The following is a 21461-nucleotide window of genomic DNA, read 5'->3' on the forward strand; positions in this document are numbered from 1 at the left end:
TGAGGGAAGAAGGATAGGGCGTACAACGGCTTTGCTTAGCCAAGAAACCATACTGACACGATCACGAGCTCACGAGCCGAGCGAGCAGACTCGTCTAGTCGTAGTTCTTGGCCGAGCCGCCGCAGCACGACGCGAACAGGCCGGCCTTCTTCTTCTCCTGCGGCTTGGCGGGCGCCGGCGCGGGCGTGGCCGCGGGCTTGTCCTCGGTGGCGGCAGCCGGAGCCGGGGCAGCAGCCTCGATGGGCGCGGGCGCGGCGGCGGGCTCGGCGGCCTTGGGCTCGGCGGGCGCGGCGGCCGACTCGTCGACGGTGTAGGGGGTCGCTGCGAGACGAGCGTCAGTGCGCTGGCAGGACGACAGGATGGGTCACGACGCACAATCCGAGGTGGGGACTGCCTTGGCGAGGACGGGCTCGCCGGCGGCGACGGTGGGCTCAGCCGTCTGCTTCTCGAGGCTGGAGAGGGTTCAGGAACGTCAGCAGGTTGTCCCGAGCCAGATGCAGAGTTGCGAGCACGAGCGACTGAAGCGACAGCAGTAGCAAACCAGAGACACCAGACGAAGGAAGGGGTGGTCATTCGCAAGAACTACTACCCCTCCTTCGCCTCGCCCCGGGAGACGTCTAAACTGCACGACCCCAGCGGAAAGGAGAACGCAGAGACCCTTTATTTTGATCGATGATCCAGCTCCTCGGAACCCTGTCGCACACCAGCTCGAGATGGGCGGAGTGGAAAGACTGCCAACTTACGCCGACTTGCCGGCGACGAACTGGTTGAGGATCTTGGTGAACGACTGCGCCTGGAACTTGGCAACGCCGAGCTCCTTGGGGGTGAGCTGGCGCGAGCCGTCGCCGCTGGCGATGGCAGCAGCGCCGTAGGCCGAGCCACCGACGATCTCCGACTGCGGAGTGAAGCAGTGTGAGGAGTCGAGGTCTACGGGCGCGACGGTACTCGAGGGGAAGACGCACGTTGTCCGAGAGGTCAGGCGAGCCGAAGCCAGCCGGGACGTAGATGATGCCGTGGTGAGCAAGGAAGGGGACGGTGGTGAGGGCAGTGGTCTCCTGACCGCCGTGCTGCGAGGCGGTCGAGGTGAAGATGCCGGCGAACTTGCCCGAGAGGGCACCCTTCATCCAGAGGCCGCCGGTGGCGTCGAAGAACGACGAGACGGCAGCGGGGGCGCGGCCGTAGCGGGTGGGGAAGCCGAAGAGGAAGCCGTCGTACTTGGTGAGGTCGTCGGGCTTGACGTCGGCGACCTCGGCACGCGGGGCAGCGTGCATCTTGCCGCGGATCTCCTCCTGGTAGACAGGCACAGCGCGTCAGCTTGAAGGAAGCGCGGGATAGTTGAATAGGGCGGTTCGCACCGTAAGGATCTCCGGGAACTGGAGGAGGTCGACCTCGGCACCCGAGGTCTTGACCTCCGCCGCGATGGTCTCGGCGAGAGTGCGGACGTGACCGTCTGATTGCAAGCGCAGGGAGTCAGCGGCCGGATTGGGGAGGACGGCATCGAACCCGGAAGTTGCGGTGCGAGCGCGGCGAGGCCGTGATGCGAAAGCAGCAGGGCAGTCGTCACGTCGTCGCTGGCTTGTCACAGCGGCACGCATGCGCGCTAGCAGGCAAGGGAAGCAAGAAAATGGCCTCACAGGTCGAGTACTGCACGTGTTGAGCGACGACGGCGATGGCAAGTCCGTCAGCGACTGCTCGGTGATCAGAGCCGCAGCGAGAGCAGTGCGAGACTCACGTAGATGACGGCGATCTTGGCAGGCCTGCATAAATGAGCGCGAGGACAAGTAGCGAAGGGGCACGCGGTTCCATCGGACACGACGACGAGAAGGGAAGGGCGAGCGATGTCGCAGAGTCAGCTGCCGTTCTCAATCTGTATTGGGTTCGCTGCAGAGGTGCTGAAGACTCACATGATGGCTGAAGGCTTGGCGTGTGAGGGAAAGAAGAGAGAAGGGAGCGCTGCTTTCAGAGGCTCGAGACGATCGTCCGCGCTAAGCGACTTGCCAAGTTGGGCCTGCTCGCTCAACCCGCTTACGCGCACTTCCTCTCACGGCCAGTCGTGCTTTGAAGCGCACCAGCTTCGCACTGCACACCATCGAGCTGATGACTACTGCAGCCACACGCGCGCACCCCGACTGCTCACCTCGCCGCCGTCGGGCGCGACTGCCGCGACCCGCGTCCAGAAGACGCTCTCCTTGAGCCGCACCACCTCGCTCCAGCACCGGTCCTCCCACCCAATCGCATTCGCAACGAGGTCGGCGCTCTGCCCGGGCGCGCTCGCGAGAGAAGGGTGTCGAGGCGGCGGCGCGGTGCCAGAAGCCGCCTTTCGCGGCGGGAGCGCCGGCGCCGACGCTGCGCCCAGACGCGGCGATGCAGCCGGCGAGGACGGCGCCGAGACGACGGGCGAGTTGCGCGCCGAGGAGCGCGACGGGCGCGGCGGTTTCGCAGCTGACGTTGCCGAAAGCGACGAGGTCGAGCCGTTGGCGTTCTGGGTCAGGCCGTCCTTGGGCGAGCCTTCGCTCGAGGTGCTCGTCCTGCGGTCCTCGACGTTCACGTCATTGTCCTTGTCTTGCTCCTTCTCCTCCTTGTCCTGCTCCTGCTCGTCCCGCTCCGGCTCGACAATCTGCGGCGTCCCCTTCTCGCTCGGCTCGCCGTGCGTGTCCTCGGCCTCAAAGTCTTTCGCCTGCACGCCCTCGTCGTCGTGCTGCTCGTGCCCCCCCTGCGACGGCTGTTGCTGCTGCTGTGCAGCCTCGTCGCCCTGCGCAACCGCTCCCAGTCCGAGCCCCTCATTCGCGCGCTCCCTCGTCGGCGTCTGCGCCACCGACTGCTGCCCTCCGCGCCCGCGCGCAGGCGTTACCGCGCCCGACTGCGCCGCCGCGTCTCCCGGGCGGCCCGTCTGGCCAAAGCGGAAGCCCTCCTCGAGGAGGAGGCCGCGCTCGATGACGCGGATGTAGGTCCAGAACTCGCACACGGCGCGCAGGCGCGCGAGGCAGTATGACGGGCAGACAGGGTACCGCTGCGAGGCCGTGTCCGTGGGCCGGAAGACGTGGATCTGTAGCGACGCGTCGTGCGGGTGGTGCGAGGCGGACGACGGCGGAGGCGGGAACGTGAAAGCTTCGGTCGAAGAGCTCGACGCGTACGACGACGAGAACGACGAGGTCGACGTGGCAGTAGGGACGTTGGAGGACGAGCCCGACCGCGAAAAGAGCGACGACCCGAGCTTGCGCATCGTCTGGTTGACGCTCGCGACCGTCGGCGCGGTCGACGTGCTCTTGATCCCGCGCAGGATGCCCGAGTTGGGCAGCCACTTCTCGAGGCTGCAGCCGCACAGCGCACACTTGTCGCTCGCGAGCTCGTGCCCGGCGTGCAGCGGCTCGATCAGGAGCGTGCCATCGACGATGGCGGTGCCGACCGTCCGGCGCGAGAGGAAGCCGAGGCCGGGCGCAAGGTCGAGGCGCAGCGCGGCGTCCGAGTCTTCCTCGACGCAGCGCTTGAGGAACGGCTGCGAGAGGTGCGACGAGAGGAGCAGGTGCGGTGCGAGGAGTTGGGCGGGAGTGAGCGGGGCGGGGGGAGGCGATTCGGCGGAAGAGAAGGCGCGGGCGGCGAGAGCGGGGTGAGCGTAGCCCATGTGCTCTTGCGGCTTGTTGAGCGCCGTCGTGCGGGTCTGGCGGAGGTAGGTGATGAAGGCGAGGAACTCGTGGTAAGGGAGGACCGAGGTGAGGAGGCGAGGCGCAGAGAGGTGGGAAGGAGTGGCGGCAAGGCTGAGGGAAAAGTTGAGCGCTTGGGTGTTGAGCGTGAGGTGCTCGCCGTCCGAGAAGACGATGCCGCCGACATCGCCGTCGTCCTGCTCGCGACCCTCGACATCATCCTCCTCTACGTGCTCGCCGTGCGCGGCAAGCCGTCGCTTAAGGTCTGCGACCTCGGCGTCGCGCTTCTCGAGCTTGACGACCGTCTCGCGCAGGCCGACCTGGACCTCCTCGAGGAGCGCCTGCATCGACACGCCGGCCTCTTCGACGGAGCGCGTCTTCTCCTCGGCGCGCGCCCGTGCGACACGCTCGAACGCAACCATCTTGTTGGCCTCGGAGAAGAGATTGGACGTGAGGTTCTCGATTTCGGTCTCGAGCGCCGAATGCGCCTGGACGGCCGTCTCGCGAGACTTGGTCTCCTCGACGACCTTGGTCATGAGGCGCTGCATCTCGCCTTGCACATGGTTCTGTATGCATCGAGTGTCAGTGCGAGATGCGGCAAGCACGTCGAATCGCTGGTAAGCGCAAGCAACGCGCCTTCTCAACCCAGCCTCCGGCCTCGATCTCCTTGTCCCACTTTGCGCGCTCGCGCTCGAGGTCGGCAACCTTTTTGCGCAGGTTACGCTCGTTCTCCTGCGCATCGTGGAGGTCGTCCTCGAGCTCGCCGCGGGTCGTGTACGACTTTACGAGCTTCGAGTTGAGCGACGTGACCTGGCCCGTGAGGTCGGTGATTTGCCCGCGGAGGAACGGGATGAGCTCGTCGGGCGAGGCGGGCTCGGGTTCTGCGCCGTCTGCGAGCGGGAGGTGCAGCGACGAGGACGAAGCGGCGGCGGCGGGAGGTGGTGGGGCGGACGACGAGGCAGTCGAGGGAGCGTCGGTCTGCGGTGAGGCAGGCGAGTCTCCCGCAGGAGGGTCTGTCTCTGCACTGCTGCCTTCTGCAGCCCTGGGCGTGTCTGTGCCCTGCTGCGCGTCCTGGAAGTCGTCGCTGCCGGCGAGGCTTGTTGTGCTCCCACGGCGCGGATCGCCGGCGGGCTGAGCTGAGTCGCCATTGTCACTGCCGGCCATCTCGGCACAGCAGCAGAGCACGGGGCGGCGAGAGGCGGTGGGGAAGGGGACAGGCGGTGACGGTGGGGGAGCAACAGGTGATCGCTCGACTCCCCGAGGAGAGCTAGTGAAGGCGTGGCAATGCAATGTAGAATGTACCAGTCAGGCTGGAGATGCTCCTGCCTTTCTCTGAGCTGTTTGCGAGGATCGGTTTCCGACTTGGTCGTCTTCGCGGCTCGCTGGCCCTCGTCCGCGTCGCCCGCTCCACTCGCGCCCAGGTGCAGCCGCGTGCAAAGCTCGACTGCTGCCAGAGATCCGTGCACTCGCCCATCCACCTCTCGCTGGTGCGTGTGCGCCCCTCCGCCTCGCCGCTCCTGCCATTCGCTCGGCCGCCGCGACCGTCCTCACCGCGCTTCGACGGCGAGGCGAGCGCTCGAGTCGGCAGCGGCGGAGTGAGAGGAGCAGACTGCGCCGTGCGCGGACAGCCCCCGCTGATCTGGCCATTCCACTCACGCCCTGCAGCTCCATCTCTTTCCCTTCCCTCGCTCGTCCTCTCTCATCGTCAACGCCAGCTAGCGAATCGCAATGGGACCCATTCTCACGCCCAGTATCCGCCGCGTCATCAACAACATCCGCCAGGTTGGCCCTAAGCGTGCGTCCCATCTCTCGCTCGCCCTCAGTACTTCCCGGACACCTCGCTCACGCGTTTGTACTGGCATGCAGAGGCATGGCGCGACCTGCAGTACATCGGCGACTTCAAGGCCGGCCAGCTCATGGGCTCCGACGAGTGAGTCGGCTCGAGCCCTTGACCTCGCTATGCTGTGCTCGCGAGCGCCGATGCATAGCTCGCTCGCTCGCACTCGTCAGTATGGAACAGGTAAGCTGACTCGCGATGATGCGCAGGCACGGCAACCGGTACTTTGAGAACCTCGACGAGACGCTCTGGAGGCACCGCTGGGTCGACTTTGCATCCGTGCGTCTGCTCAACCGCCCCTCATCTCGCCCGCCTCAGTGGCTAATTTGCCTTGCACGCCTGCAGCACGACTACAACGCCTCGCAGGTCACGCCCGAATGGCACTCGTGGCTCACGCACATGCGCCACGACCCGCCCAACCGCGACCCGGTCATGATCGCCTCCAAGCAGAAGTGGCAGATCGTGCGTTGCACTGCACTCTGCTTGTGCTCCTCCCGTACTCTTGTTTCGCTGCTGACGCTGTCAACCTTGCGACGCTGCAGCCCCACTACGAGAACTTGACTGGCACCCGCGGCGCGTTCAAGACTTACTCGACGACCAAGGCAAAGGTCGCGGGCTGGGAGCCCAAGGTTGCCGAGCGCCAGTAGATTCCCCTTTCCTTCTCTTTCTCTCATGTAAGCATCCGTTGGGCTGTTGACGAGGCGTTCACTGCATTCGGGACGCGAGACGCTGTTCCCGCTCTCGCTCGCTTCACGGCGGAAGGTCGCCTGCCGCACAGGCGCCAGAACATTCCCCGCTCTACAGGCCCATCGGCCCATCATGCGCTGGTGTGGGCCCATTTGACGCAGCGTCCGCTCCGGCACCCTCGTCGCTCGCTCAGTCCCCTCGCCTTCCCCGGCTCATCGCCGCCCCTCCTCACTCGGCTACCCGCGTCCGCAGCCCGACACGCACATGGCCGCACGCGCCCCGATGCTCAAGTGCGACGTGCAGCGCGGCCCTCGCGCTCTCGAACGCCGGCTGCGTCCGTTCCGTCGCTCGCGGTTCTCGTCGTCGGTGCTGCCTGGTGCGGGATCGTCCGTCGGGTTCGTGGCGCCTGCCTCGCTCGTTGTCTCTTTTCTCCCGTCTTCTCGTTGTGCGCCAAAGCTGGTCTTGCTACGACGCTCGCTGGCGAGCGTGTTCCTTCTGTTTCCTGCCTTCCCGCAACTCTCGAATCTCCCAGCCTCGCGCGCAGCCGCACCGTCTCTGAGCAGTCGAGATGCGCGCCGGTCTCGTCGCCCACGACCTCGCCCGTGCGCGGGACCACCATCCCGTCCCGCACTCTCCTCACCCTGGCTCATCTAGCCGTTACGCCCGGCCCGATCTCGAGCGGAGCAACACGTCTACGTCGTTCGCGTCCTTCTGGCTCGGCAAAGCGCTCGGGCGCAAGCCCTCGCAGCAGCAGCACCTGCAGCAGCGCGTGGAAACGGGCCGTGAGGTGCAGCAGCACGCGCTGCGCGAGTCGCGCCTCGTACAAGTCGAGCGCCTTCCGCGCGACGACCGGATCCGCGCGTGGGCGCTCCGGCGCGAGGACGAGGTTGGCGGGCTCGAGCGGTGGAGGCGGGAGGTCGCGGTCGAGGTCGAGCGCGAGCGGCGGGACGAGGAGGAGGTGCTGAGGAGGGCGAGGGAGGCGTCGGCGAGTACGACGGTGAGGGATCTGGTGGCCGAGGCGAAGGGGCTGCTCGAGTCTTCCCGTGCGTGCGATTTCTCCGACGACTCTGTCGAGGCGCATCTGACGTCGCGAAGCACCCGACGCAGCCTTCTCGACCTCGTTCAGGGTCAAATCGCTCGCGCTTCCGCCTTCTCCGACTGCGTCGACCGACATTGCTTCTCCGCCCGAAACTCTCAAGAGCACGGTCACTCCGCCAACGAACCTCTCGCATGCGGTCATCGCGACGGCCGAGTTGCGCTCCGTCGGCAGGCAGGCCGGACTCACCCCGTCGAGACGGCAGATGCCGCAGCCGACAGGAGATCCGGCGCAGGAGGAGTTAGCAGCATCTTTCGTCGCCACTGCCTCCTCCGTCGCGGATCCGCATCCGACTCCGCCGCCGTCATATCGCTTCCCTGTTCCACCGACGCCGCCCTTCTCTCGTCTCGCCCCACTCGAGGCCCCTCCCCTGTCCGCCTCGCCCTCGAGCCCTGGAGAACCCCAGCCCTGGACCGGCACGCCACCGCCTCGCAGCTCGTCTCTGCCGTTCCTTGACCTCCTCGACGCGCCGTTCACGCCCGGCGCCGAAGCAGCGGGCCCGCCGCCCGAATGCAGTCTGATCCCGCCGAAGGCCGCCGCGCTACTCGGACTCGTCCCGCCTGCCGCAGCTTCGAGCCTGGGCACAGCTGCGCTTCGGCCGCCCTTCTACGCCGCAGACCTCGCGGCTGCCTCTGTCACAGGCGCGCTCGGCCGCGCCTCGATCGAGACCTCTGCATCGTCCTCTCTCCCAACGCTACCCACGAGTGGCGGCCGGCCATCGCTCGCGCACGCCCGCGCGCCGCACAACACATCGACGTCGTCGTTCGCGTACTCGACGACGCAGCCGACGAGCGCGACGGGGCGCAAGGACTCGAACGCGTCCGCTGCTGCTGCGGCGGCGGCCGCGGCGACGGCGACAAAGCTTTCGCTCGACCTGACGCGCGGCGCGCCCCGTCTCGTCGTCGTCCCGCCTACGCGACCTTCTTCCAACGCAGAGAGGCAGCGCACCCTATCGTCCTTTGCATACTCGCCGGCTGCGTCGCACGCAAAGGTCCCGCGCAAGAAGCCGTCGTTTGCTCGACTGAGGCTGCACAGGGGCGGGATGGCCTCACTGCCCGACTTGCATGGCCCGGCACTTCAGGCAGATTGGGCGGCCGCGACGAGACGGTCCGTCCGCCCGGTCGTGCAAGGCGAGTGGCGCAATTTTGAGTACCAGCGGGACCACCAAGCGAGCTGGTACGACGGATCGAGCGACGAGTCTGGCGCTGACGACGAGGACGAGGAGGAGATCGAGTCCATCCTCGACGCCTTCTACCCACCTCCCGCTCCGCCCAAGCGCGAGCGCTCCCTCGGCTCGCTCAGACGCAGGATCGGCGGGAGTCTCCGGCGCAAGAGCAGCTTCCGCTGTTGCGGCGACAGGATCGAAGCGCAGCAGTCTCACGCCGCCCCGAGCGCGCGGACCGGTGAGGGCGCGGTCAAGAGTCTGGTGCGCTCGCTCAGCCGCAGCAGGAGTAAGCGCGCGGTGCGCTTTGCGCCCGCGGAAGACGAGCCCACGGTGAGGCAGCGCGAGGTGAGGCAGGCGCGCAGGCGGACGCGCGAGGAGTGGGAGTTCGAGAGCGCAGCGCTCGCCGGCCGAATGGACCGCCATGTATGACTACCATCCTGCTGCGACAGACAGTGCAATCGGCCTGGACAGACACTTGAAACGATGCGAAGAGATGCTGTTTTTCCCGTTGCGGAGTGAATGCTACGAAGGTGGGCATGTTTAGTTGGCGTCGAGGATGGCCTGGACGATGTCGCCCTTGGTTGCCTTGAGCGCCTTGCAAGCTGTGCAGACAGGTACAGGTCAGTTGAGTGCGACAGGCAAGGGACCAGGCAAACGCAAACGCACCCTTCGCTCGCGAGCAGTTCGCCTGAGCCGGGAGGACGAGGAAGTCAGCGTTATGAACAGTCATTAAATCTCTGTGAGCGTGAGCGCACCTGCTGCATGACGATGCTGACTGTAGGGCGCGCACGAGAGTCAGTATCAAGGCAGCCTTGCAAAGACGGGCAAAGCGATAGAGACGCACTGTCGTTCTCGTCGAGACCCGTCGCGTCCTCCTCGCCCTCCTCGCCCTCCGCCGGAGCGGCAACCTCGGCCTGCTTGCCCTCGGCAACCTCGGACGGCTGCTGCGCGCCGCCGGCGGCCGCCGCCTGCTGGGCCGCCTGCTCACTCTGCGCGAGCTGAGCGAGGGCGGGGAAGGCGGCGTTCGGGTCCTCGGGCTTGGCCTCGCCGAAGACGATGTAGCAGTCCGATACGGGCCTGCGGGAGACGGACAAGGATCAGCGGCAGGAGCGAGGAGAAGAACGTCTGCAGCAGCCGCGCCAAGCAGGCGAAAAGGAGCGCGAACGCACGACTTGAAGACCTCGGGGTTCTGGATGACGACCTGGACCTGCGTGCGTGCGTGGACGGGTGAGCGGGGGAGACTTTCGCGAGAAGGGGGAGAGAGGGGGGGGGAAGCTCACGCCCTTGGGCTTGCGCATGACGACACGTTGGATGCCCTCGACCTTCTTGAGGCCGAGCTTGGAGAGAGCTGCATGTGCGTGCAAGTCCTGGTGAGCTGAGAACAGCGAGCGGTCGGCGGGGACGCGAGGAGGACGCACCACGGCGGGCCTTGGTCTCGCCGCGGCCGAGCTGCGAGTTGGGGTCGACGGTGACGTTGTTCTCGAGGGCCTGGTCCGACATGGTGTGCAGCGTTCTGTGTAAGAGCGGGGTGAGGAGGAACGAGGACGGAGAGGACCCTTCGCTCTCGTCCTTTACTCGTGAATACATTTGCTCGGTTGTATTCACTCGTATTCCCTTCGACCCCTCCACCTCGCTCGCTCAAGCTGGCAGACTTTTGGCACAGCAAGCTCGTGTTCCCCGCCCTCGTCTCTCTGCTTCTCCTCGCCGCCGTCTGGGCCGCAGACCGCGTCCCCGCCGACACCCTGCTCCCGCGCTCGTCGCTCCGCGTGCAGCTCCGCACCGCCATGGCCCAGGGACAGCCCAGCGCGTACGTGCAGCGCCTAAGCCAGACCAAGCGCGACTTTCTGCAGGCGGTCCAGGCCAACCAGGCGCAGGACTGGGTCGTCAGCGTCGGAAACGAAGCAGGTGGTGCGCCCCACTCGCATCTTTCGTGCGCGTCCGCAGCTCGGAACTGAACTTGAGCCCGTGCAGATCTCGACTCGCTCGCGTCCGCACTCGGCTACGCCCACTTTGCCGCCCAGCGCGAGCCCGCGAGCTCGAAGCGCCGCTTCGTACCCCTCATCCTGACGGCTCGCGGCGACTTCCAGCTCCGCCCAGAGAACGTGATTGCGCTCGAGAGCGCCAGCGTGCCCGTCGACAGCTTTCTCACGGTCGACGAGCTCTCGACCGCCCAACTCGCCGCGCTCGGCGCGCACTTCGCCCTCGTCGACCAGAATGTGCTCCCCGCCGTCTTTCGCGCACGGCCAGAAGAGCCCGCCGACGCAGACGACGATCGTCGCGTTGTAGCCATTATTGACCACCATGCCGACGAGGGGCGACATCTTGACGCATCACCGCGCAAGATCGAGATGGTCGGGAGCTGCGCGTCGCTCATTGCGACCGCCTTTGCCGTGAGCGACGAGGCGAATTCGACTGCACCGACGCCCGCCCTCGATGTGCCTGCCCCGCTGGCAGACCTGCTCCTCTCGGCCATTATGATCGACACGCGCCTGAAGCGCGTTGAGGACGGCGGCAAGGCCACTTCTCTCGACCTGAGCGCCGTCTCATCCCTCCTCGCCTCGTCCTCCTTCGCCGCCTCGCATCCCTCGAACATCTCTGCCTCGACCGTCCCCTCTTCGTCCTTCTCTCCCGACGACAGCCCCGCGCTCGTCGCCCTCCGCGCGCACAACTCGCGCCTCGCCGCCGCCAAGGAGGACGTCTCGCACCTGTCGCTGCGCGACCTCCTCCGTCGCGACTACAAGGAGTACTCCGAGTCGAGCGCCCGGTACGGCCTCTCGACCGTTCCGCTCGGCCTGCACGTCCTGCTCGACAAGGCGCCCGGCGGCGACGGCGCGTCGGCAGAGGACAAGGTCGCGTTCGTGCTGGGCGCCGTGCGCGCTTGGATGGACGAGCGCGAGCTCGACCTCGCGGGCGTGCTGACGAGCTTTACGCACGTCAAGCGCAAGTCGGGCAAGGAGGGCAAGCACCGGCGCGAGCTCGTCCTCGTCGCGCGCGGCGCGCTGCACGCGCGGCTCGAGGGAATGTTTGCGCGGCTCGAGCAAGACGAGACGCTGCGGCTCGAGGCGTGGAAGGACGCCAAGGAGTATGGCGGGATCGAGGAGGGCGCGGGCGAGCAAGAGCGGTGGCGCATCTGGCAGCAGGGGAACGACCGCGCGACGAGGAAACAGGTCGCGCCGGCGCTTAAGGCGCTCGTCATAGACGCCATGGAGGGCAGCGGGCCATAGCGCTTGAGGGGTGGGGAGAAACGATAGATGCAGATGCTTGCTACAACGAGCGGTACACGGAGAGTGTGTCGAGGGGTATCGTCCGCCTTCGGGGTATTGCCTGCCGCCTCTGTGCAGCTGGCCTTGTGTCCACTTCCGACCGGCACAGCCCGCCTAGTCCTTTGCCCCGACCGCCTCCCCGAGGCCCTCCTTGCCGGTCGCCTTGAACTGGGCCGGTTCGTTCCCCCGGAATCGCTTGCTGCGAGCGCACACGGCGTGAAAGGAATTCGAGAATGCGAGAATATCGAGGGCGGCGTGCGAGACAGGAAGGCATGGACAAAGTCAGCGAAGTGAAGGGGAGCCGGCAGGAAGCAGGAAGACGGACCGCATGTCGAGCTGTCGGAGTCAAACATCATCAGTCGGTACTTCAAGCGGTCCACAGGAGCTACTTGAGAACGTGCACGCACCATGCCGCGCTTGCACTCGAAGAAGGACTTTCGCAGGAGCTGGCACTCCTCGGGCAGCTCGTCGACGTGGTCCTTGAGGCACTCTTGCGGGGTGCGCGGCGGGTCGGAGCGCAGGACGCAGTCGGAGCGCATGATGCAGTCGGCCAGGGCCTGGCGCACGCCTTTGCACGACATGGCGGCGATCGACGAGGAGAACGAGTCGGGAGAAAGCGAGGAAACGAAGTGGGAGGTTCGATCGCTTCGTGCGGTGACTGCAGACGAGTGCACTGCTCGGCTGTCCAAGTCTGGATCGGATTGAGCGAGAGCGCGGCAAGGGGCAGTGGCAGCGAGTCGTCTCCGCTTCGGTTGGTCTCGACATCCTCGCGCACATCTCGGTCTGACGGTTTCAGAAGAAGCAGAGATGTTGCTGCTTCCTGCGCGGACAGGGCTGTCCGGCCAGGCGCTCCCTCCGTGCACCTGTCGTCGCGCCTTCTCCCTCTCTTCCCGATCTCTCGTTGCGCCTTACCTCATCACGACGCTCCCCTCGCGAGCGCTCCTGAGCGTGCAGGGACCAGACTCGACAAAGTTTCTGCAGGGCCTCGTGTCGAACGACGTCCGCCGCTTGGCGCAGCGCGGAGAGGAGGATGCGCCTGACAAGCACCGGGTCGTCTACGCCAACATCCTCAAGGCAGACGTGCGTCTTCTAGCCTGAATGCAAGGGCAAAAACTTCTTGCTGATACGGTAGAGCCGCACGCAGGGCCGCTACATGCAGGACATCATGCTCTACCCGCCTCGAACCGCCCCTCCAGACGGCGCACCAGGCTACCTCGTCGAACACGACAGCGCCTTCAGCGCCGACCTGCGCAAGTACTTCAAGCGCCACCTCCTCCGCTCCAAGGCCAAGCTCGGCAAGGGCCCCGAGGAGGAGCTCGTCGTGACGGCGGCGTGGCGGAATCCGGCCGACGTTGGCGAGCGGAAGAGCTCGCTCGAAGAGGTGCAGCAGGCGGAACGGTGGCTCGAGGAGAGGAAGATTGGCTGGGACCCGCGGGTGAACGGAATGGGCTACCGCTGGGTGGCCGAGAAAGGCGCAGAGAAGCGTGCGTGGTCACTCCGGACCTTCCCAACCTTTGCGCATGAGCGCTCCTCGGTGACATTCGCTGATCTCGCTTATGGTCGTTCAACAGCACCACGGGAGCTCTTCTTCCCCTCCACGCCTGACCAATACCACCTGCACCGTCTCATTCATGCCGTCCCCGAAGGACCCGCCGACTTCCCCGCCCTCCCGCTCGAGGCCAACTTTGACTTCATGAACGGCGTCGACTACCGCAAGGGCTGCTACGTCGGCCAGGAGCTGACGGCGCGGACGCATCACAAGGGTGTCGTGAGGAAACGAGGGGTCGTCTTCCGCCTGTTCCGCGAGGGTGAAGAGTGAGTCTCGCTCTTGGAGAACTCCCTTGCTTGAACCTGGGCGAAGTCGCAGTCCATGTATAGGCTTCATAGCGTTGCGCGCCTTCCTCGAGCGAGACTGACTTGCTCTTCCGGTCCGCAGCGTGCCCGACTCTCCCATCCCTTCCCCTGCACTCGTCCCCTACCCCTCGCTCTTCCCCCTTCCACCACCCGGCTCGACCCTCACCCTCCTAAACACGACTTCGTCCCGCCCCCGCGCATCAGGCAAGCTCGGCACGTCCCTCTGCGCCGTGTCTTCCTTGACGGGGCAGACGCTCGCGCTCGCGTACGGCAGCGTGCGGCTCGACCACCTCGACGACGGCGAGGGCAGCTCGGCCGACGGCGTCTTTGTCGTCAAGGCGCCCGTGAGCGAGGACGCGGCGGTCGAGTCGCGCGAGGAGGGCAAGCGGCCGCGCGCCGGGCGCGCAAAGGACGAGGTCGTCGAGCGGGGCGACGGCGCGGGCGAGAGCGACGAGGAGGGCGGGAGGTGGCTTGCCAAGGGGTTCAAGACCGAGTGGCTCGAGTTCAAGCTCGAGGAAGAGGCCATCGCCAAGGGTTTGTAACGCGTTGGTTGCGACTTGCTTGCGAACTAGATAGAGAAGGGTGTTTGAGAGTGCGCGAGGGGTATCTACGGCGAGTAGGGTCGGAAAGGGCACGGCGAGTACAACACGATGAAAGACAATCAGCGCGGGCGTACGCGTTCAGATCTGGATCTCCTCGTCCTCGACAGGCTGGTCGTTTTCGTGCGCCTCGGCCGCGCGTTTCCGTTCCTCGGCTTTGTGCGCGTCCTCCTCTTCCGCACCCTTGAGCACCTCGGCCTTGGCCACAACCTTGGCCCGGTCGACCTCGTCGTCTTCGTTCCCGCTCTCGACGCCTTTCCCGCCCTTCGCATCCTTCAGCGCGCGCTCCCTCGCGCTCGCCTCCTCCTCGACCTCGTCCGCAATGCTCAGTAGCCGCTTAAGCTCGTCGTTCTCCCTCCGCAGCGCCTCGAGCTCGATCTCGCGCTGCAGCGCGTCGTCCAGCGGGCCGAGCCCGCGCGCCGCATCCTCTTCATCTCGCGCGCGCTTCGCGCTCGCAGCCGAGCTCGCCGACGCGGTGGACGAGACGGACGCCGAGCGCCCGCGACCGCCGGTAGCAGACGCAGCGGCGGCGATGCTCGGGCGCGGCGGGCTCGCGACGAGAGACGAGGTCGACGTCGTCGGCTCGTAGTGCGGGTCGGTCGTCGCGCGGCGCGAGATGTACCCGCCCTCGTACTCGAGCACGCGGGAACGAGAGGTCGACGGGTGGTGCGAGGCGAGGAGGCGGTCGAGGTCGGATTCGATCGAGAGGGCCGAAGAGGCGACGGACAGGGTGGGTGATGGAGGCCCGCTCGCATCGAGCGCTTCGCCCGCCAGTGCGCTGCTCGCTCCGCTCAGCGCGTCCGACAGCGCCTGTGTCGCGGCGCCGATGCCCATCGGCTGCAAGAGCGGGCTGGTCGAGTCCTCCGGGTCTTCGCCCTGAAGCGCTCGCAGTGCTTTGCGGATGAGCGACGCGAGGTGCGAAAGGGAGAGCTGGAGGTGGAGCGGATCGATGGGCGGGGCCTCGACGTTGCTCGGGTCCTGCGGCATGTCGGCGGGCGGCGGGATCGAGACGGGCATGTTGAGGAGGAGCGACTCGTAGTGCCGGATGAGGTCGAGATGGTGCTGCTGCGTCGCGTGCGCGTGTGCGCGAAACTTGCCCATGACGGCCTCGAGCGTGCTCTCGTAGTCCTTTGTCAGGCTCGACAGCTGGCGGTTCTCCTGTTGCAGCGCCTGGTTCTCCATCACGAGCGAGACGTTGAGCCGCTCGAGTTCCGATTCGAACTCCTCTGCACGCACGGATACGTCACTTCAGTGCTGGTAGCTCCGGCTGTATAGGGATTTCAGCGCACCTTGGCTCACGTCAACGTTGAATCGCCGGAGAGTGAAGCCCGTCTGCGTGTGCACTGCCTGCGCCTGTGCAGGCGAACGTACGCTTTGTCAGCAGCTGTCTGTCGAGCTTCCGCCGACCTGCGTAGCCCTGCAGCGCGCACCTTGAGCTCCTCTGCCCTGCGATGGAGCTCCTCCGTCTGCTGGCGGTTCTGCGACAGCTGCGCCGACAGCTCGGAGAGGAGGCTCCACAGGCGGTCCATCTCTGACCCCTGCGACGGGTCCATCAGCGTCATGCTGGGCGTTCAGCACGCGCTGTGTCGTAGGCGGCCGAGTCGGGAGCGATGAGGAGGCGGAGGCGGGGTGAGCGCGACGAAGGCGCAGCTCTGGCGGGTCGAGTCTGCCTGCGTAGCTCTCGTACGGCGGTGGATGGAGCTAAGGCACTGCTCTGCAGTCTCTGGACCCGAGCGGAGAGATGCGACGGGAGCGACGTCGTGTGTTCGAGGCGGGGGACAACTCGATATGACATGTCGTCTAGGTACTCTACGGTCGAAGGAGCCGCCTGCCAGAGCCCGGTACACACTCACTGAACGTCCGTAACAGTCCATAGACAGTTACGCCGCTGACCGGTACGACCACTTTCCTCGCGGGCCTGCTCGAAGACGATCCGAGGCCATGCTAACGTGCGTGCAAGGGATTCTATAGTATAGCGCCACCGCATCTACCGCCTGCCCTTGTTCTCGTGTCGTTCCTTGCCGCCGCTGAAGCCGTATGCCAGCGCAAAGACGACGAGGAAGACGAAGACGACCTGCGAAAAGCCAGAGAGCGCGTCAGCCGCTTGGACAAGGACAAAGCGATGCAGGCGACGCACCTGTCCACTCCGCAGCGTCGAGCTGTCGTTGATGAGCCGACTCTCCTCCTCGGCCTTGGCCGCGCCAAACACGCTCGTCCCCGCGCGGTAGTGGCTCCCCGCGGCGCCGGACCCCATCGCCGCCGCCGCGCCGCCCGCCGAAGCCTGCTCGCTCCTCGTCCGCGCGCGCCCCGCATACGTCGCAAAGTGATCCGTCGCGCCGTGCGTCGCGCGCGCGCGCCTCGACGCAAACGGGTCTGCGCGCGCCTGCGCCTGCCCCGCCGCGGCCTCGCCGGCCGACTTTTGCCCTGAGCGCGAAGGGTGCTGCCACGCGTAGTTGGCGCGCGTGCGCCGCTCGTCGTTGTCGGTCCACGCGCCGTCGGCAGGGCCGCTGCCCGCAGCGTACCCTTGCCCGCCGCTCGCGGACGTGTAGCCCGGGTGGTGCGGGCGCCGGCGGTGCTGGCCGACGGAGGAGCCTGTGCGGGTCAGGTCGTACGACCGGCGCTGATCTGGGTCGGACAGGACAGAGTAGGATTGCGACAGCTGCTGAAAGCGGGCGGTTCGCTGCTCGGGCGTGTCGGACGATGTCGACGGTGCGTCTGGGTGAAACTTGCGAGAGAGCTGTAAGGTGCAAAGGTGTCAGGGACGGTGACGTGGTCTGCCACATCGCGCAAGCTACGACATTGCAGCAGCTCTACACGGACGAAGAGGCCCGACAGCCGACGCACCTCGTAGAACTTTTCCTTGATCTGCTTGCGAGTGGCCTCCTTGGGCACACCGAGCACAGCATAGTGATCCTTGTCGGCCGAAACTGCGGGCGATGCGTAGCGAGCAGCCGACGACGAGAAGGGACGGAGCCGAGGCGGTCGTGCGCCGGATGGGGGCGCAGCAAGGAGCACGGGAGTGCGCAGGGACGGTCGCAGTGCAGCCCACGGAGTCACGCTCAGCATTGTGCGCGGCAGTCGAGGCGGACGGCGCAAGACCAAACGTCAACGTCGACGTCTCGTGCGGAGCGGAGGTCCACCTCGCTCTTCCTCCTCGCCCTCCTTGGCCGCGCTACTGTGCGCGTCAGGATGCACAGCTTGACTCGTGGCTTCGGGCGGTGCACGCACTCTCATCGCCGGTGGACTCGTCCTTCTCCCCTGCTTCTGATCGCGCTTTCCTGCCCTCGGTTTCCGTGAGATCGGCTCAGCGGGTGCACTTGTTATGTTTCACGAGATTCTAGACTGCTCTCTTTGTGGCGCATAGCGAGCCTCGCGTGCCCTCGCCGCCTTCTGCCCTCGCAACCCGCTTCGGCTCATACTCGCACATTTCCGTCGTCTCGTCAACATCCTCGAGTTTGACGATGAGACTTTTCTCGCCCATCTGCTTCTTCTTCTTTGCTTTGCGGTGACTCCGACGAGCGTGGTGTCCGGGCGAGACGTGACTGGCCGGAAGGCGCGCTTCCAAGGCCTCCTCGCTCACGATCCGACGCCATGAATGGCCTGCTACAGCAGTGTCCCGGTCACCAAGGGGACTCGTTTCGTCAATCGGGCTCGACTGGACGAAGCCGTCGCAACCCGGGGGTCGAAGACGGCGCCGGAGCTCTCGAGGTCGATGGACTGCCTCGTGAGCAGCACTTTCAACGTTTCTCTGCCGGCCCACTCCGACTCGGTGGACCCGTAGGCCGCCTCTCGAGAACAGTCTTCAGAGTATACAAGAATGCAACACACGCACTGCGAGGTCGATCTCGGTCAGGCATGGCCAAGGTTGCGCGCTCAGACGCGGTGCGACGCGACCGGGCGCGAGCGATGAGAGCGGTCGCGGCGCGGCGACGAGAAACCGTGAAAAGGCAGCAAGTTCGTGTAAGAGTCTGAGAGCGAGTCTGCCGTGCTGCTCTGTGCCCGTCGAGCAGAGTGATCGAGGGTGTTGGCGGCGCGTGCTGCGGCGGAGAAGGCCAACGCCCCGGAAGAGTTGCCCTCTCGACGCTCGCGCTCGTCCTCGCACGCTGCAGAGTGCAGATTGAAGTGCGCGTGCACAGGCGAGCAGGCCTCGTCTCTCCGCCGCACCCTCTGCGCCGCTTGCTCGCGTCTCTCGCAACCTCCCCGCACGCGCCCCTCTGCTCGCTGCGCGCATGTCGAGCAACCTGTGCGACGACACGAGCGTGTCCTGCCCGACGTGCGACAGCGGGCAGCACTGCGAGATTCGCCAGAACCAGAACAACGGCTGCCGCCGCTACGTCTGCGTCGACTCGGACAGGGCGTCCAAGTCGTCCGGCGGAGGGACCAACGTCGGCGCAACTGCGGGCGGAGCCGTCGGAGGCGTGCTCGGCGTCGCAGTCGTCCTCACCGCGCTCTACTTCTTCTGGTGGAAGCCCCGCGGGCTCGCCGCGAGCCGCAAGCGGTACTCGCGGCACCTCTCGCAGCGACAGAGCCGCATCGCCGACAAGCGCAGGACGCAGCAGCTCGGCCCCGACGGTGCCGCAGCGGGGGCAGCAGGCGAGAACGATGCCGTCACCAAGCGCTCGTCGGTCCATCTGCACATGGACGGCGGCGGCGAGGCCGTCAATCGCAGGAACACGAGTCCCGGCAACGGACAAGGCGCGCTCGTGACGGGCAGGACCTCGGATGTGCGTCTAGACGCCTTCTCTGCTTTCGCAAGGGAGGCGCCGGCTGACCCGGAACCGCGCAGGACGACAATCCGTTTGGCGATCAGAACCGCTCGTCCATCGGCAGCTTCAACGACGCCAACTCGATCCACACGTCCGAGTTCTCGTTCCGCTCATCCCACACGAACGTCATCCCCATCGCCTACATTCCGCCGCACTCGTCGTCCATGTCGATTGCCGACGCGCACCGTGGCGCGTACGGCGAGTCGGGCGACGAGCGCCGGGACAGCGCCCTCCCGCCGCCGCGGAGCCCTGCCGCGCGCGCGTCAATCCCAACGAGCATGGCGAGCCGCGACTCGCTCGCGCTCGCGGGCGCCGAGATCATCGAGCTCAACCCGCTGCCGCCCGTCCTCACGCCCGACACGCCGGCCGTCCCGCTCGGCACGACAGTCAACGGCGCCCCGATCCGCCCGCCGCGCTCGCCCGGCCTCGACCTCAAGCTACCGAATACGCCCAAGGTGTCTTCGCCGCTCGCCGGCGCGCCGCTCGGCTCGCCCGACCGCCAGCCTGGCCGCCCCACCTCGTCCGCCTTCCCCTTGCCTTCTCCGCCTCCTCCCGCCGGCAGCTCCGCCACGAGCTCGCCGACAACCCCTTCGTTCCTCAGCGCTGCCGCAGCAGGCGGGCGCGGCATGTCGTTCCTCGCCGACCCGCCGCACTCGCGCGCGCAGGCGCACATGTCGACCATGACGACGCGCTCGGGCACGTCGACCATGTCGTACATCCTCGACCCGCCGCAGATCATCACGCCCGTCTCGGCGCAGGGCGTGCGCCGCGTCGAGCTGCAGAAGGGCCAGGCTGGGCTCGTCAAGATTGGTGCGAGCGGGCCGGGCGGAGGGGCGGCGGGCGCGGCGTCGCCTGGCAGCCCGACGAGCGAGGCAGGCAGCGTCGATCCGTTCGACGACTCCAATCGCGCGTCTCTCGTCGGCGACAAGCGCGCGTCGCAGGACACGGTCAAGGGGAGCGCCGGCAGCCTCTCGAGGCCCACTTCGGGGACGACCGACACGTCGCGCTGGACCGCGTCGTCGCTCGCATCCGACGCGTCCGAGGCGGTCCAGTTCCTCCAAGGCCAGACGGTCACGTTCACGAACCCCAACTCGCCGCAGCCGCCCTCCGCCCCTTTGTCGAGCAACTCGCGCCTGATTAACACGGCGTCGCAGGCGTCATTCGACGTCCCGCAGTCTGCGCGCTCTTCCGAGGCATACGACACGGGCGAGCAGGTCCGCCCGCTCACGGCCAACATGTCGGCCTGGTCCGCCTCTCCGTCGCCCTCGCTCTCGTCCCTCTCCGCCGCCGCAGCAGAAGGCGGCCCCGCGTTGCGCGTGTCGTCGCCCTCGAGCGCGAGCATGTCGCCCTCGACGAGCCGCGACTCGACCGCGAGTGCGGCGACGGACGGGAGCCACCTCTCGCTCCTCGAGGGCATCCCGTTCATGACCTCGTCTGGACCTTCCGGATCGTCTGGGCTTGGGCGCGGGCCGAGCACTAGCTCTGTCAGCCTCGGGATGCCCGTTAATGTCACGGCGCCGCTCGATGGCACCGGGTCGACCCGCCAGCCCTCGATCATCTCGAATGCGAGCGGCAACGAGGACGACGACCCGCTCCCCGCCCCCTTCCTCCCCTTCGCCGGCCAGCGCCCCACCTCATCTTCAACGTCTACCTCGCCATCCAAGCCGAGCGGGAAGGACGCCGAGCGCGTCCAGTCGGCCGCGATCAGCGTCCGCTCCGGGTTCGGCTCGGGCCTCTCGCAGATCCCGTTCCAGCTCGGGTTCCCGAGCGGTTTCGGCGACGACGATGGCTTCACGGACGCGGGCGACGAGGGCCGCAGCGAGCGCGGGAGCTTTGTCGCGCCGAGCGAGGGCGGGCGCGCGAGCTTTGTCAGCGCGGCGGAGGAAGGGGAGGATGCGGAGGACGAGGACGAGCCCGTGGTCGTGGTGGCCGAGGCGGTCAAGACGGCGGTGCCAGCGCAGGTCGCTGCTGCCGTGTCCGAGACTGCGGCAGGAGCAGGTGAGTCTTTTGCCCCGAGTTCGCGCGGCCATCGGCCGCCTCGTTTACTCGTGGCGCGCGTCAGGCTGACGAGTCCCTTTCCACAGCCTCGTCTGATTCCACGGCTGCCAGTGACGCGAGAACCGAGCCTCCCCACGACGACGAAGACGACGCGTCCAACCCGTTCGGCTCTCACGCTGAAGTCGCACCTCCTGCCGTCGCCGCCGACCCTCGCGCCTCGACCGATTCTCTCGCACTCGCCATGAGCCTCTCTGCGAGCCTCGAGGCGGCGGAGGGCTCAAAGGCGTGAAAGCGCCGTCGACCTCTCGCTCAGTTTTCGCATAGACACTCGCGTCCTGTTCTCTCGTTCATGTCCACGTTATCGGTCCACTGTCGATTCAGAAGCAGTCTCTTGGGCTTTGTGTAGCATTTTCCTCCACGTCTCGTCGTGTCGCCCCGTCCTTCCTTTTGCAGACCTCTCGTACTGCAGGTAGCAAAGAATCGCTCTCTTCCCGGTCGTCTCGCGCGGTGGCAAGAGTCACGGAGTCCTGCGGTGTTGCGAGCCAAGATTGTACC

The 21461-nt window shown here is 66.7% G+C and overlaps 11 protein-coding genes across 11 annotated transcripts; 5 read left to right on the forward strand and 6 right to left on the reverse strand.

Annotated features, from left to right (window-relative positions):
• Nucleotides 1–94: 94 nt before the first annotated feature.
• On the reverse strand, nt 95–1806 carry JCM10292_006240 (uncharacterized protein; the record flags this gene model as incomplete). Its single annotated transcript, XM_076649781.1, has 7 exons — nt 95–321; nt 376–452; nt 744–895; nt 963–1289; nt 1356–1450; nt 1504–1571; nt 1733–1806. The coding sequence occupies 7 exons, from the start codon at nt 1804–1806 to the stop codon at nt 95–97; spliced, it is 1020 nt and encodes a 339-aa protein (XP_076504596.1).
• Nucleotides 1807–2101: 295 nt separating this feature from the next.
• Nucleotides 2102–4805, reverse strand: JCM10292_006241 (uncharacterized protein; the record flags this gene model as incomplete). Its single annotated transcript, XM_076649782.1, has 2 exons — nt 2102–4207; nt 4278–4805. 2 exons carry the CDS (start codon nt 4803–4805, stop codon nt 2102–2104), a joined length of 2634 nt encoding a protein of 877 aa, XP_076504597.1.
• A 564-nt stretch (nt 4806–5369) lies between these two features.
• JCM10292_006242 (complex I NDUFA12 subunit family protein) lies at nt 5370–6125 on the forward strand (the record flags this gene model as incomplete). Its single annotated transcript, XM_076649783.1, has 5 exons — nt 5370–5436; nt 5508–5571; nt 5688–5757; nt 5824–5940; nt 6021–6125. 5 exons carry the CDS (start codon nt 5370–5372, stop codon nt 6123–6125), a joined length of 423 nt encoding a protein of 140 aa, XP_076504598.1.
• A 608-nt stretch (nt 6126–6733) lies between these two features.
• Nucleotides 6734–8855, forward strand: JCM10292_006243 (uncharacterized protein; the record flags this gene model as incomplete). Its single annotated transcript, XM_076649784.1, has 2 exons — nt 6734–7208; nt 7273–8855. The coding sequence occupies 2 exons, from the start codon at nt 6734–6736 to the stop codon at nt 8853–8855; spliced, it is 2058 nt and encodes a 685-aa protein (XP_076504599.1).
• Nucleotides 8856–8966: 111 nt separating this feature from the next.
• JCM10292_006244 (uncharacterized protein) lies at nt 8967–9926 on the reverse strand (the record flags this gene model as incomplete). Its single annotated transcript, XM_076649785.1, has 7 exons — nt 8967–9028; nt 9093–9114; nt 9182–9201; nt 9271–9503; nt 9596–9633; nt 9707–9774; nt 9845–9926. 7 exons carry the CDS (start codon nt 9924–9926, stop codon nt 8967–8969), a joined length of 525 nt encoding a protein of 174 aa, XP_076504600.1.
• Nucleotides 9927–10210: 284 nt separating this feature from the next.
• Nucleotides 10211–11650, forward strand: JCM10292_006245 (uncharacterized protein; the record flags this gene model as incomplete). Its single annotated transcript, XM_076649786.1, has 2 exons — nt 10211–10334; nt 10398–11650. 2 exons carry the CDS (start codon nt 10211–10213, stop codon nt 11648–11650), a joined length of 1377 nt encoding a protein of 458 aa, XP_076504601.1.
• Nucleotides 11651–11803: 153 nt separating this feature from the next.
• Nucleotides 11804–12270, reverse strand: PET191 (Pet191p; the record flags this gene model as incomplete). The annotated part of the gene is made up of 3 exons (XM_076649787.1): nt 11804–11888; nt 12015–12025; nt 12097–12270. 3 exons carry the CDS (start codon nt 12268–12270, stop codon nt 11804–11806), a joined length of 270 nt encoding a protein of 89 aa, XP_076504602.1.
• Nucleotides 12271–12496: 226 nt separating this feature from the next.
• IBA57 (Iba57p) lies at nt 12497–14085 on the forward strand (the record flags this gene model as incomplete). Its single annotated transcript, XM_076649788.1, has 4 exons — nt 12497–12769; nt 12834–13173; nt 13261–13504; nt 13626–14085. 4 exons carry the CDS (start codon nt 12497–12499, stop codon nt 14083–14085), a joined length of 1317 nt encoding a protein of 438 aa, XP_076504603.1.
• Nucleotides 14086–14223: 138 nt separating this feature from the next.
• On the reverse strand, nt 14224–15704 carry JCM10292_006248 (uncharacterized protein; the record flags this gene model as incomplete). Its single annotated transcript, XM_076649789.1, has 3 exons — nt 14224–15368; nt 15432–15495; nt 15573–15704. The coding sequence occupies 3 exons, from the start codon at nt 15702–15704 to the stop codon at nt 14224–14226; spliced, it is 1341 nt and encodes a 446-aa protein (XP_076504604.1).
• Nucleotides 15705–16129: 425 nt separating this feature from the next.
• Nucleotides 16130–17208, reverse strand: JCM10292_006249 (J domain-containing protein; the record flags this gene model as incomplete). The annotated part of the gene is made up of 3 exons (XM_076649790.1): nt 16130–16216; nt 16280–16879; nt 16987–17208. 3 exons carry the CDS (start codon nt 17206–17208, stop codon nt 16130–16132), a joined length of 909 nt encoding a protein of 302 aa, XP_076504605.1.
• Nucleotides 17209–18371: 1163 nt separating this feature from the next.
• JCM10292_006250 (uncharacterized protein) lies at nt 18372–21195 on the forward strand (the record flags this gene model as incomplete). Its single annotated transcript, XM_076649791.1, has 3 exons — nt 18372–18866; nt 18929–20906; nt 20993–21195. 3 exons carry the CDS (start codon nt 18372–18374, stop codon nt 21193–21195), a joined length of 2676 nt encoding a protein of 891 aa, XP_076504606.1.
• Between the last annotated feature and the right edge of the window lie 266 nt (nt 21196–21461).

The sequence above is a fragment of the Rhodotorula paludigena genome, assembly GCF_050403205.1.
Source record: "Rhodotorula paludigena JCM10292 DNA, Rt_paludigena_JCM10292v1_ctg28, whole genome shotgun sequence".
NCBI classification, from domain to species: Eukaryota; Fungi; Basidiomycota; class Microbotryomycetes; order Sporidiobolales; family Sporidiobolaceae; genus Rhodotorula; species Rhodotorula paludigena.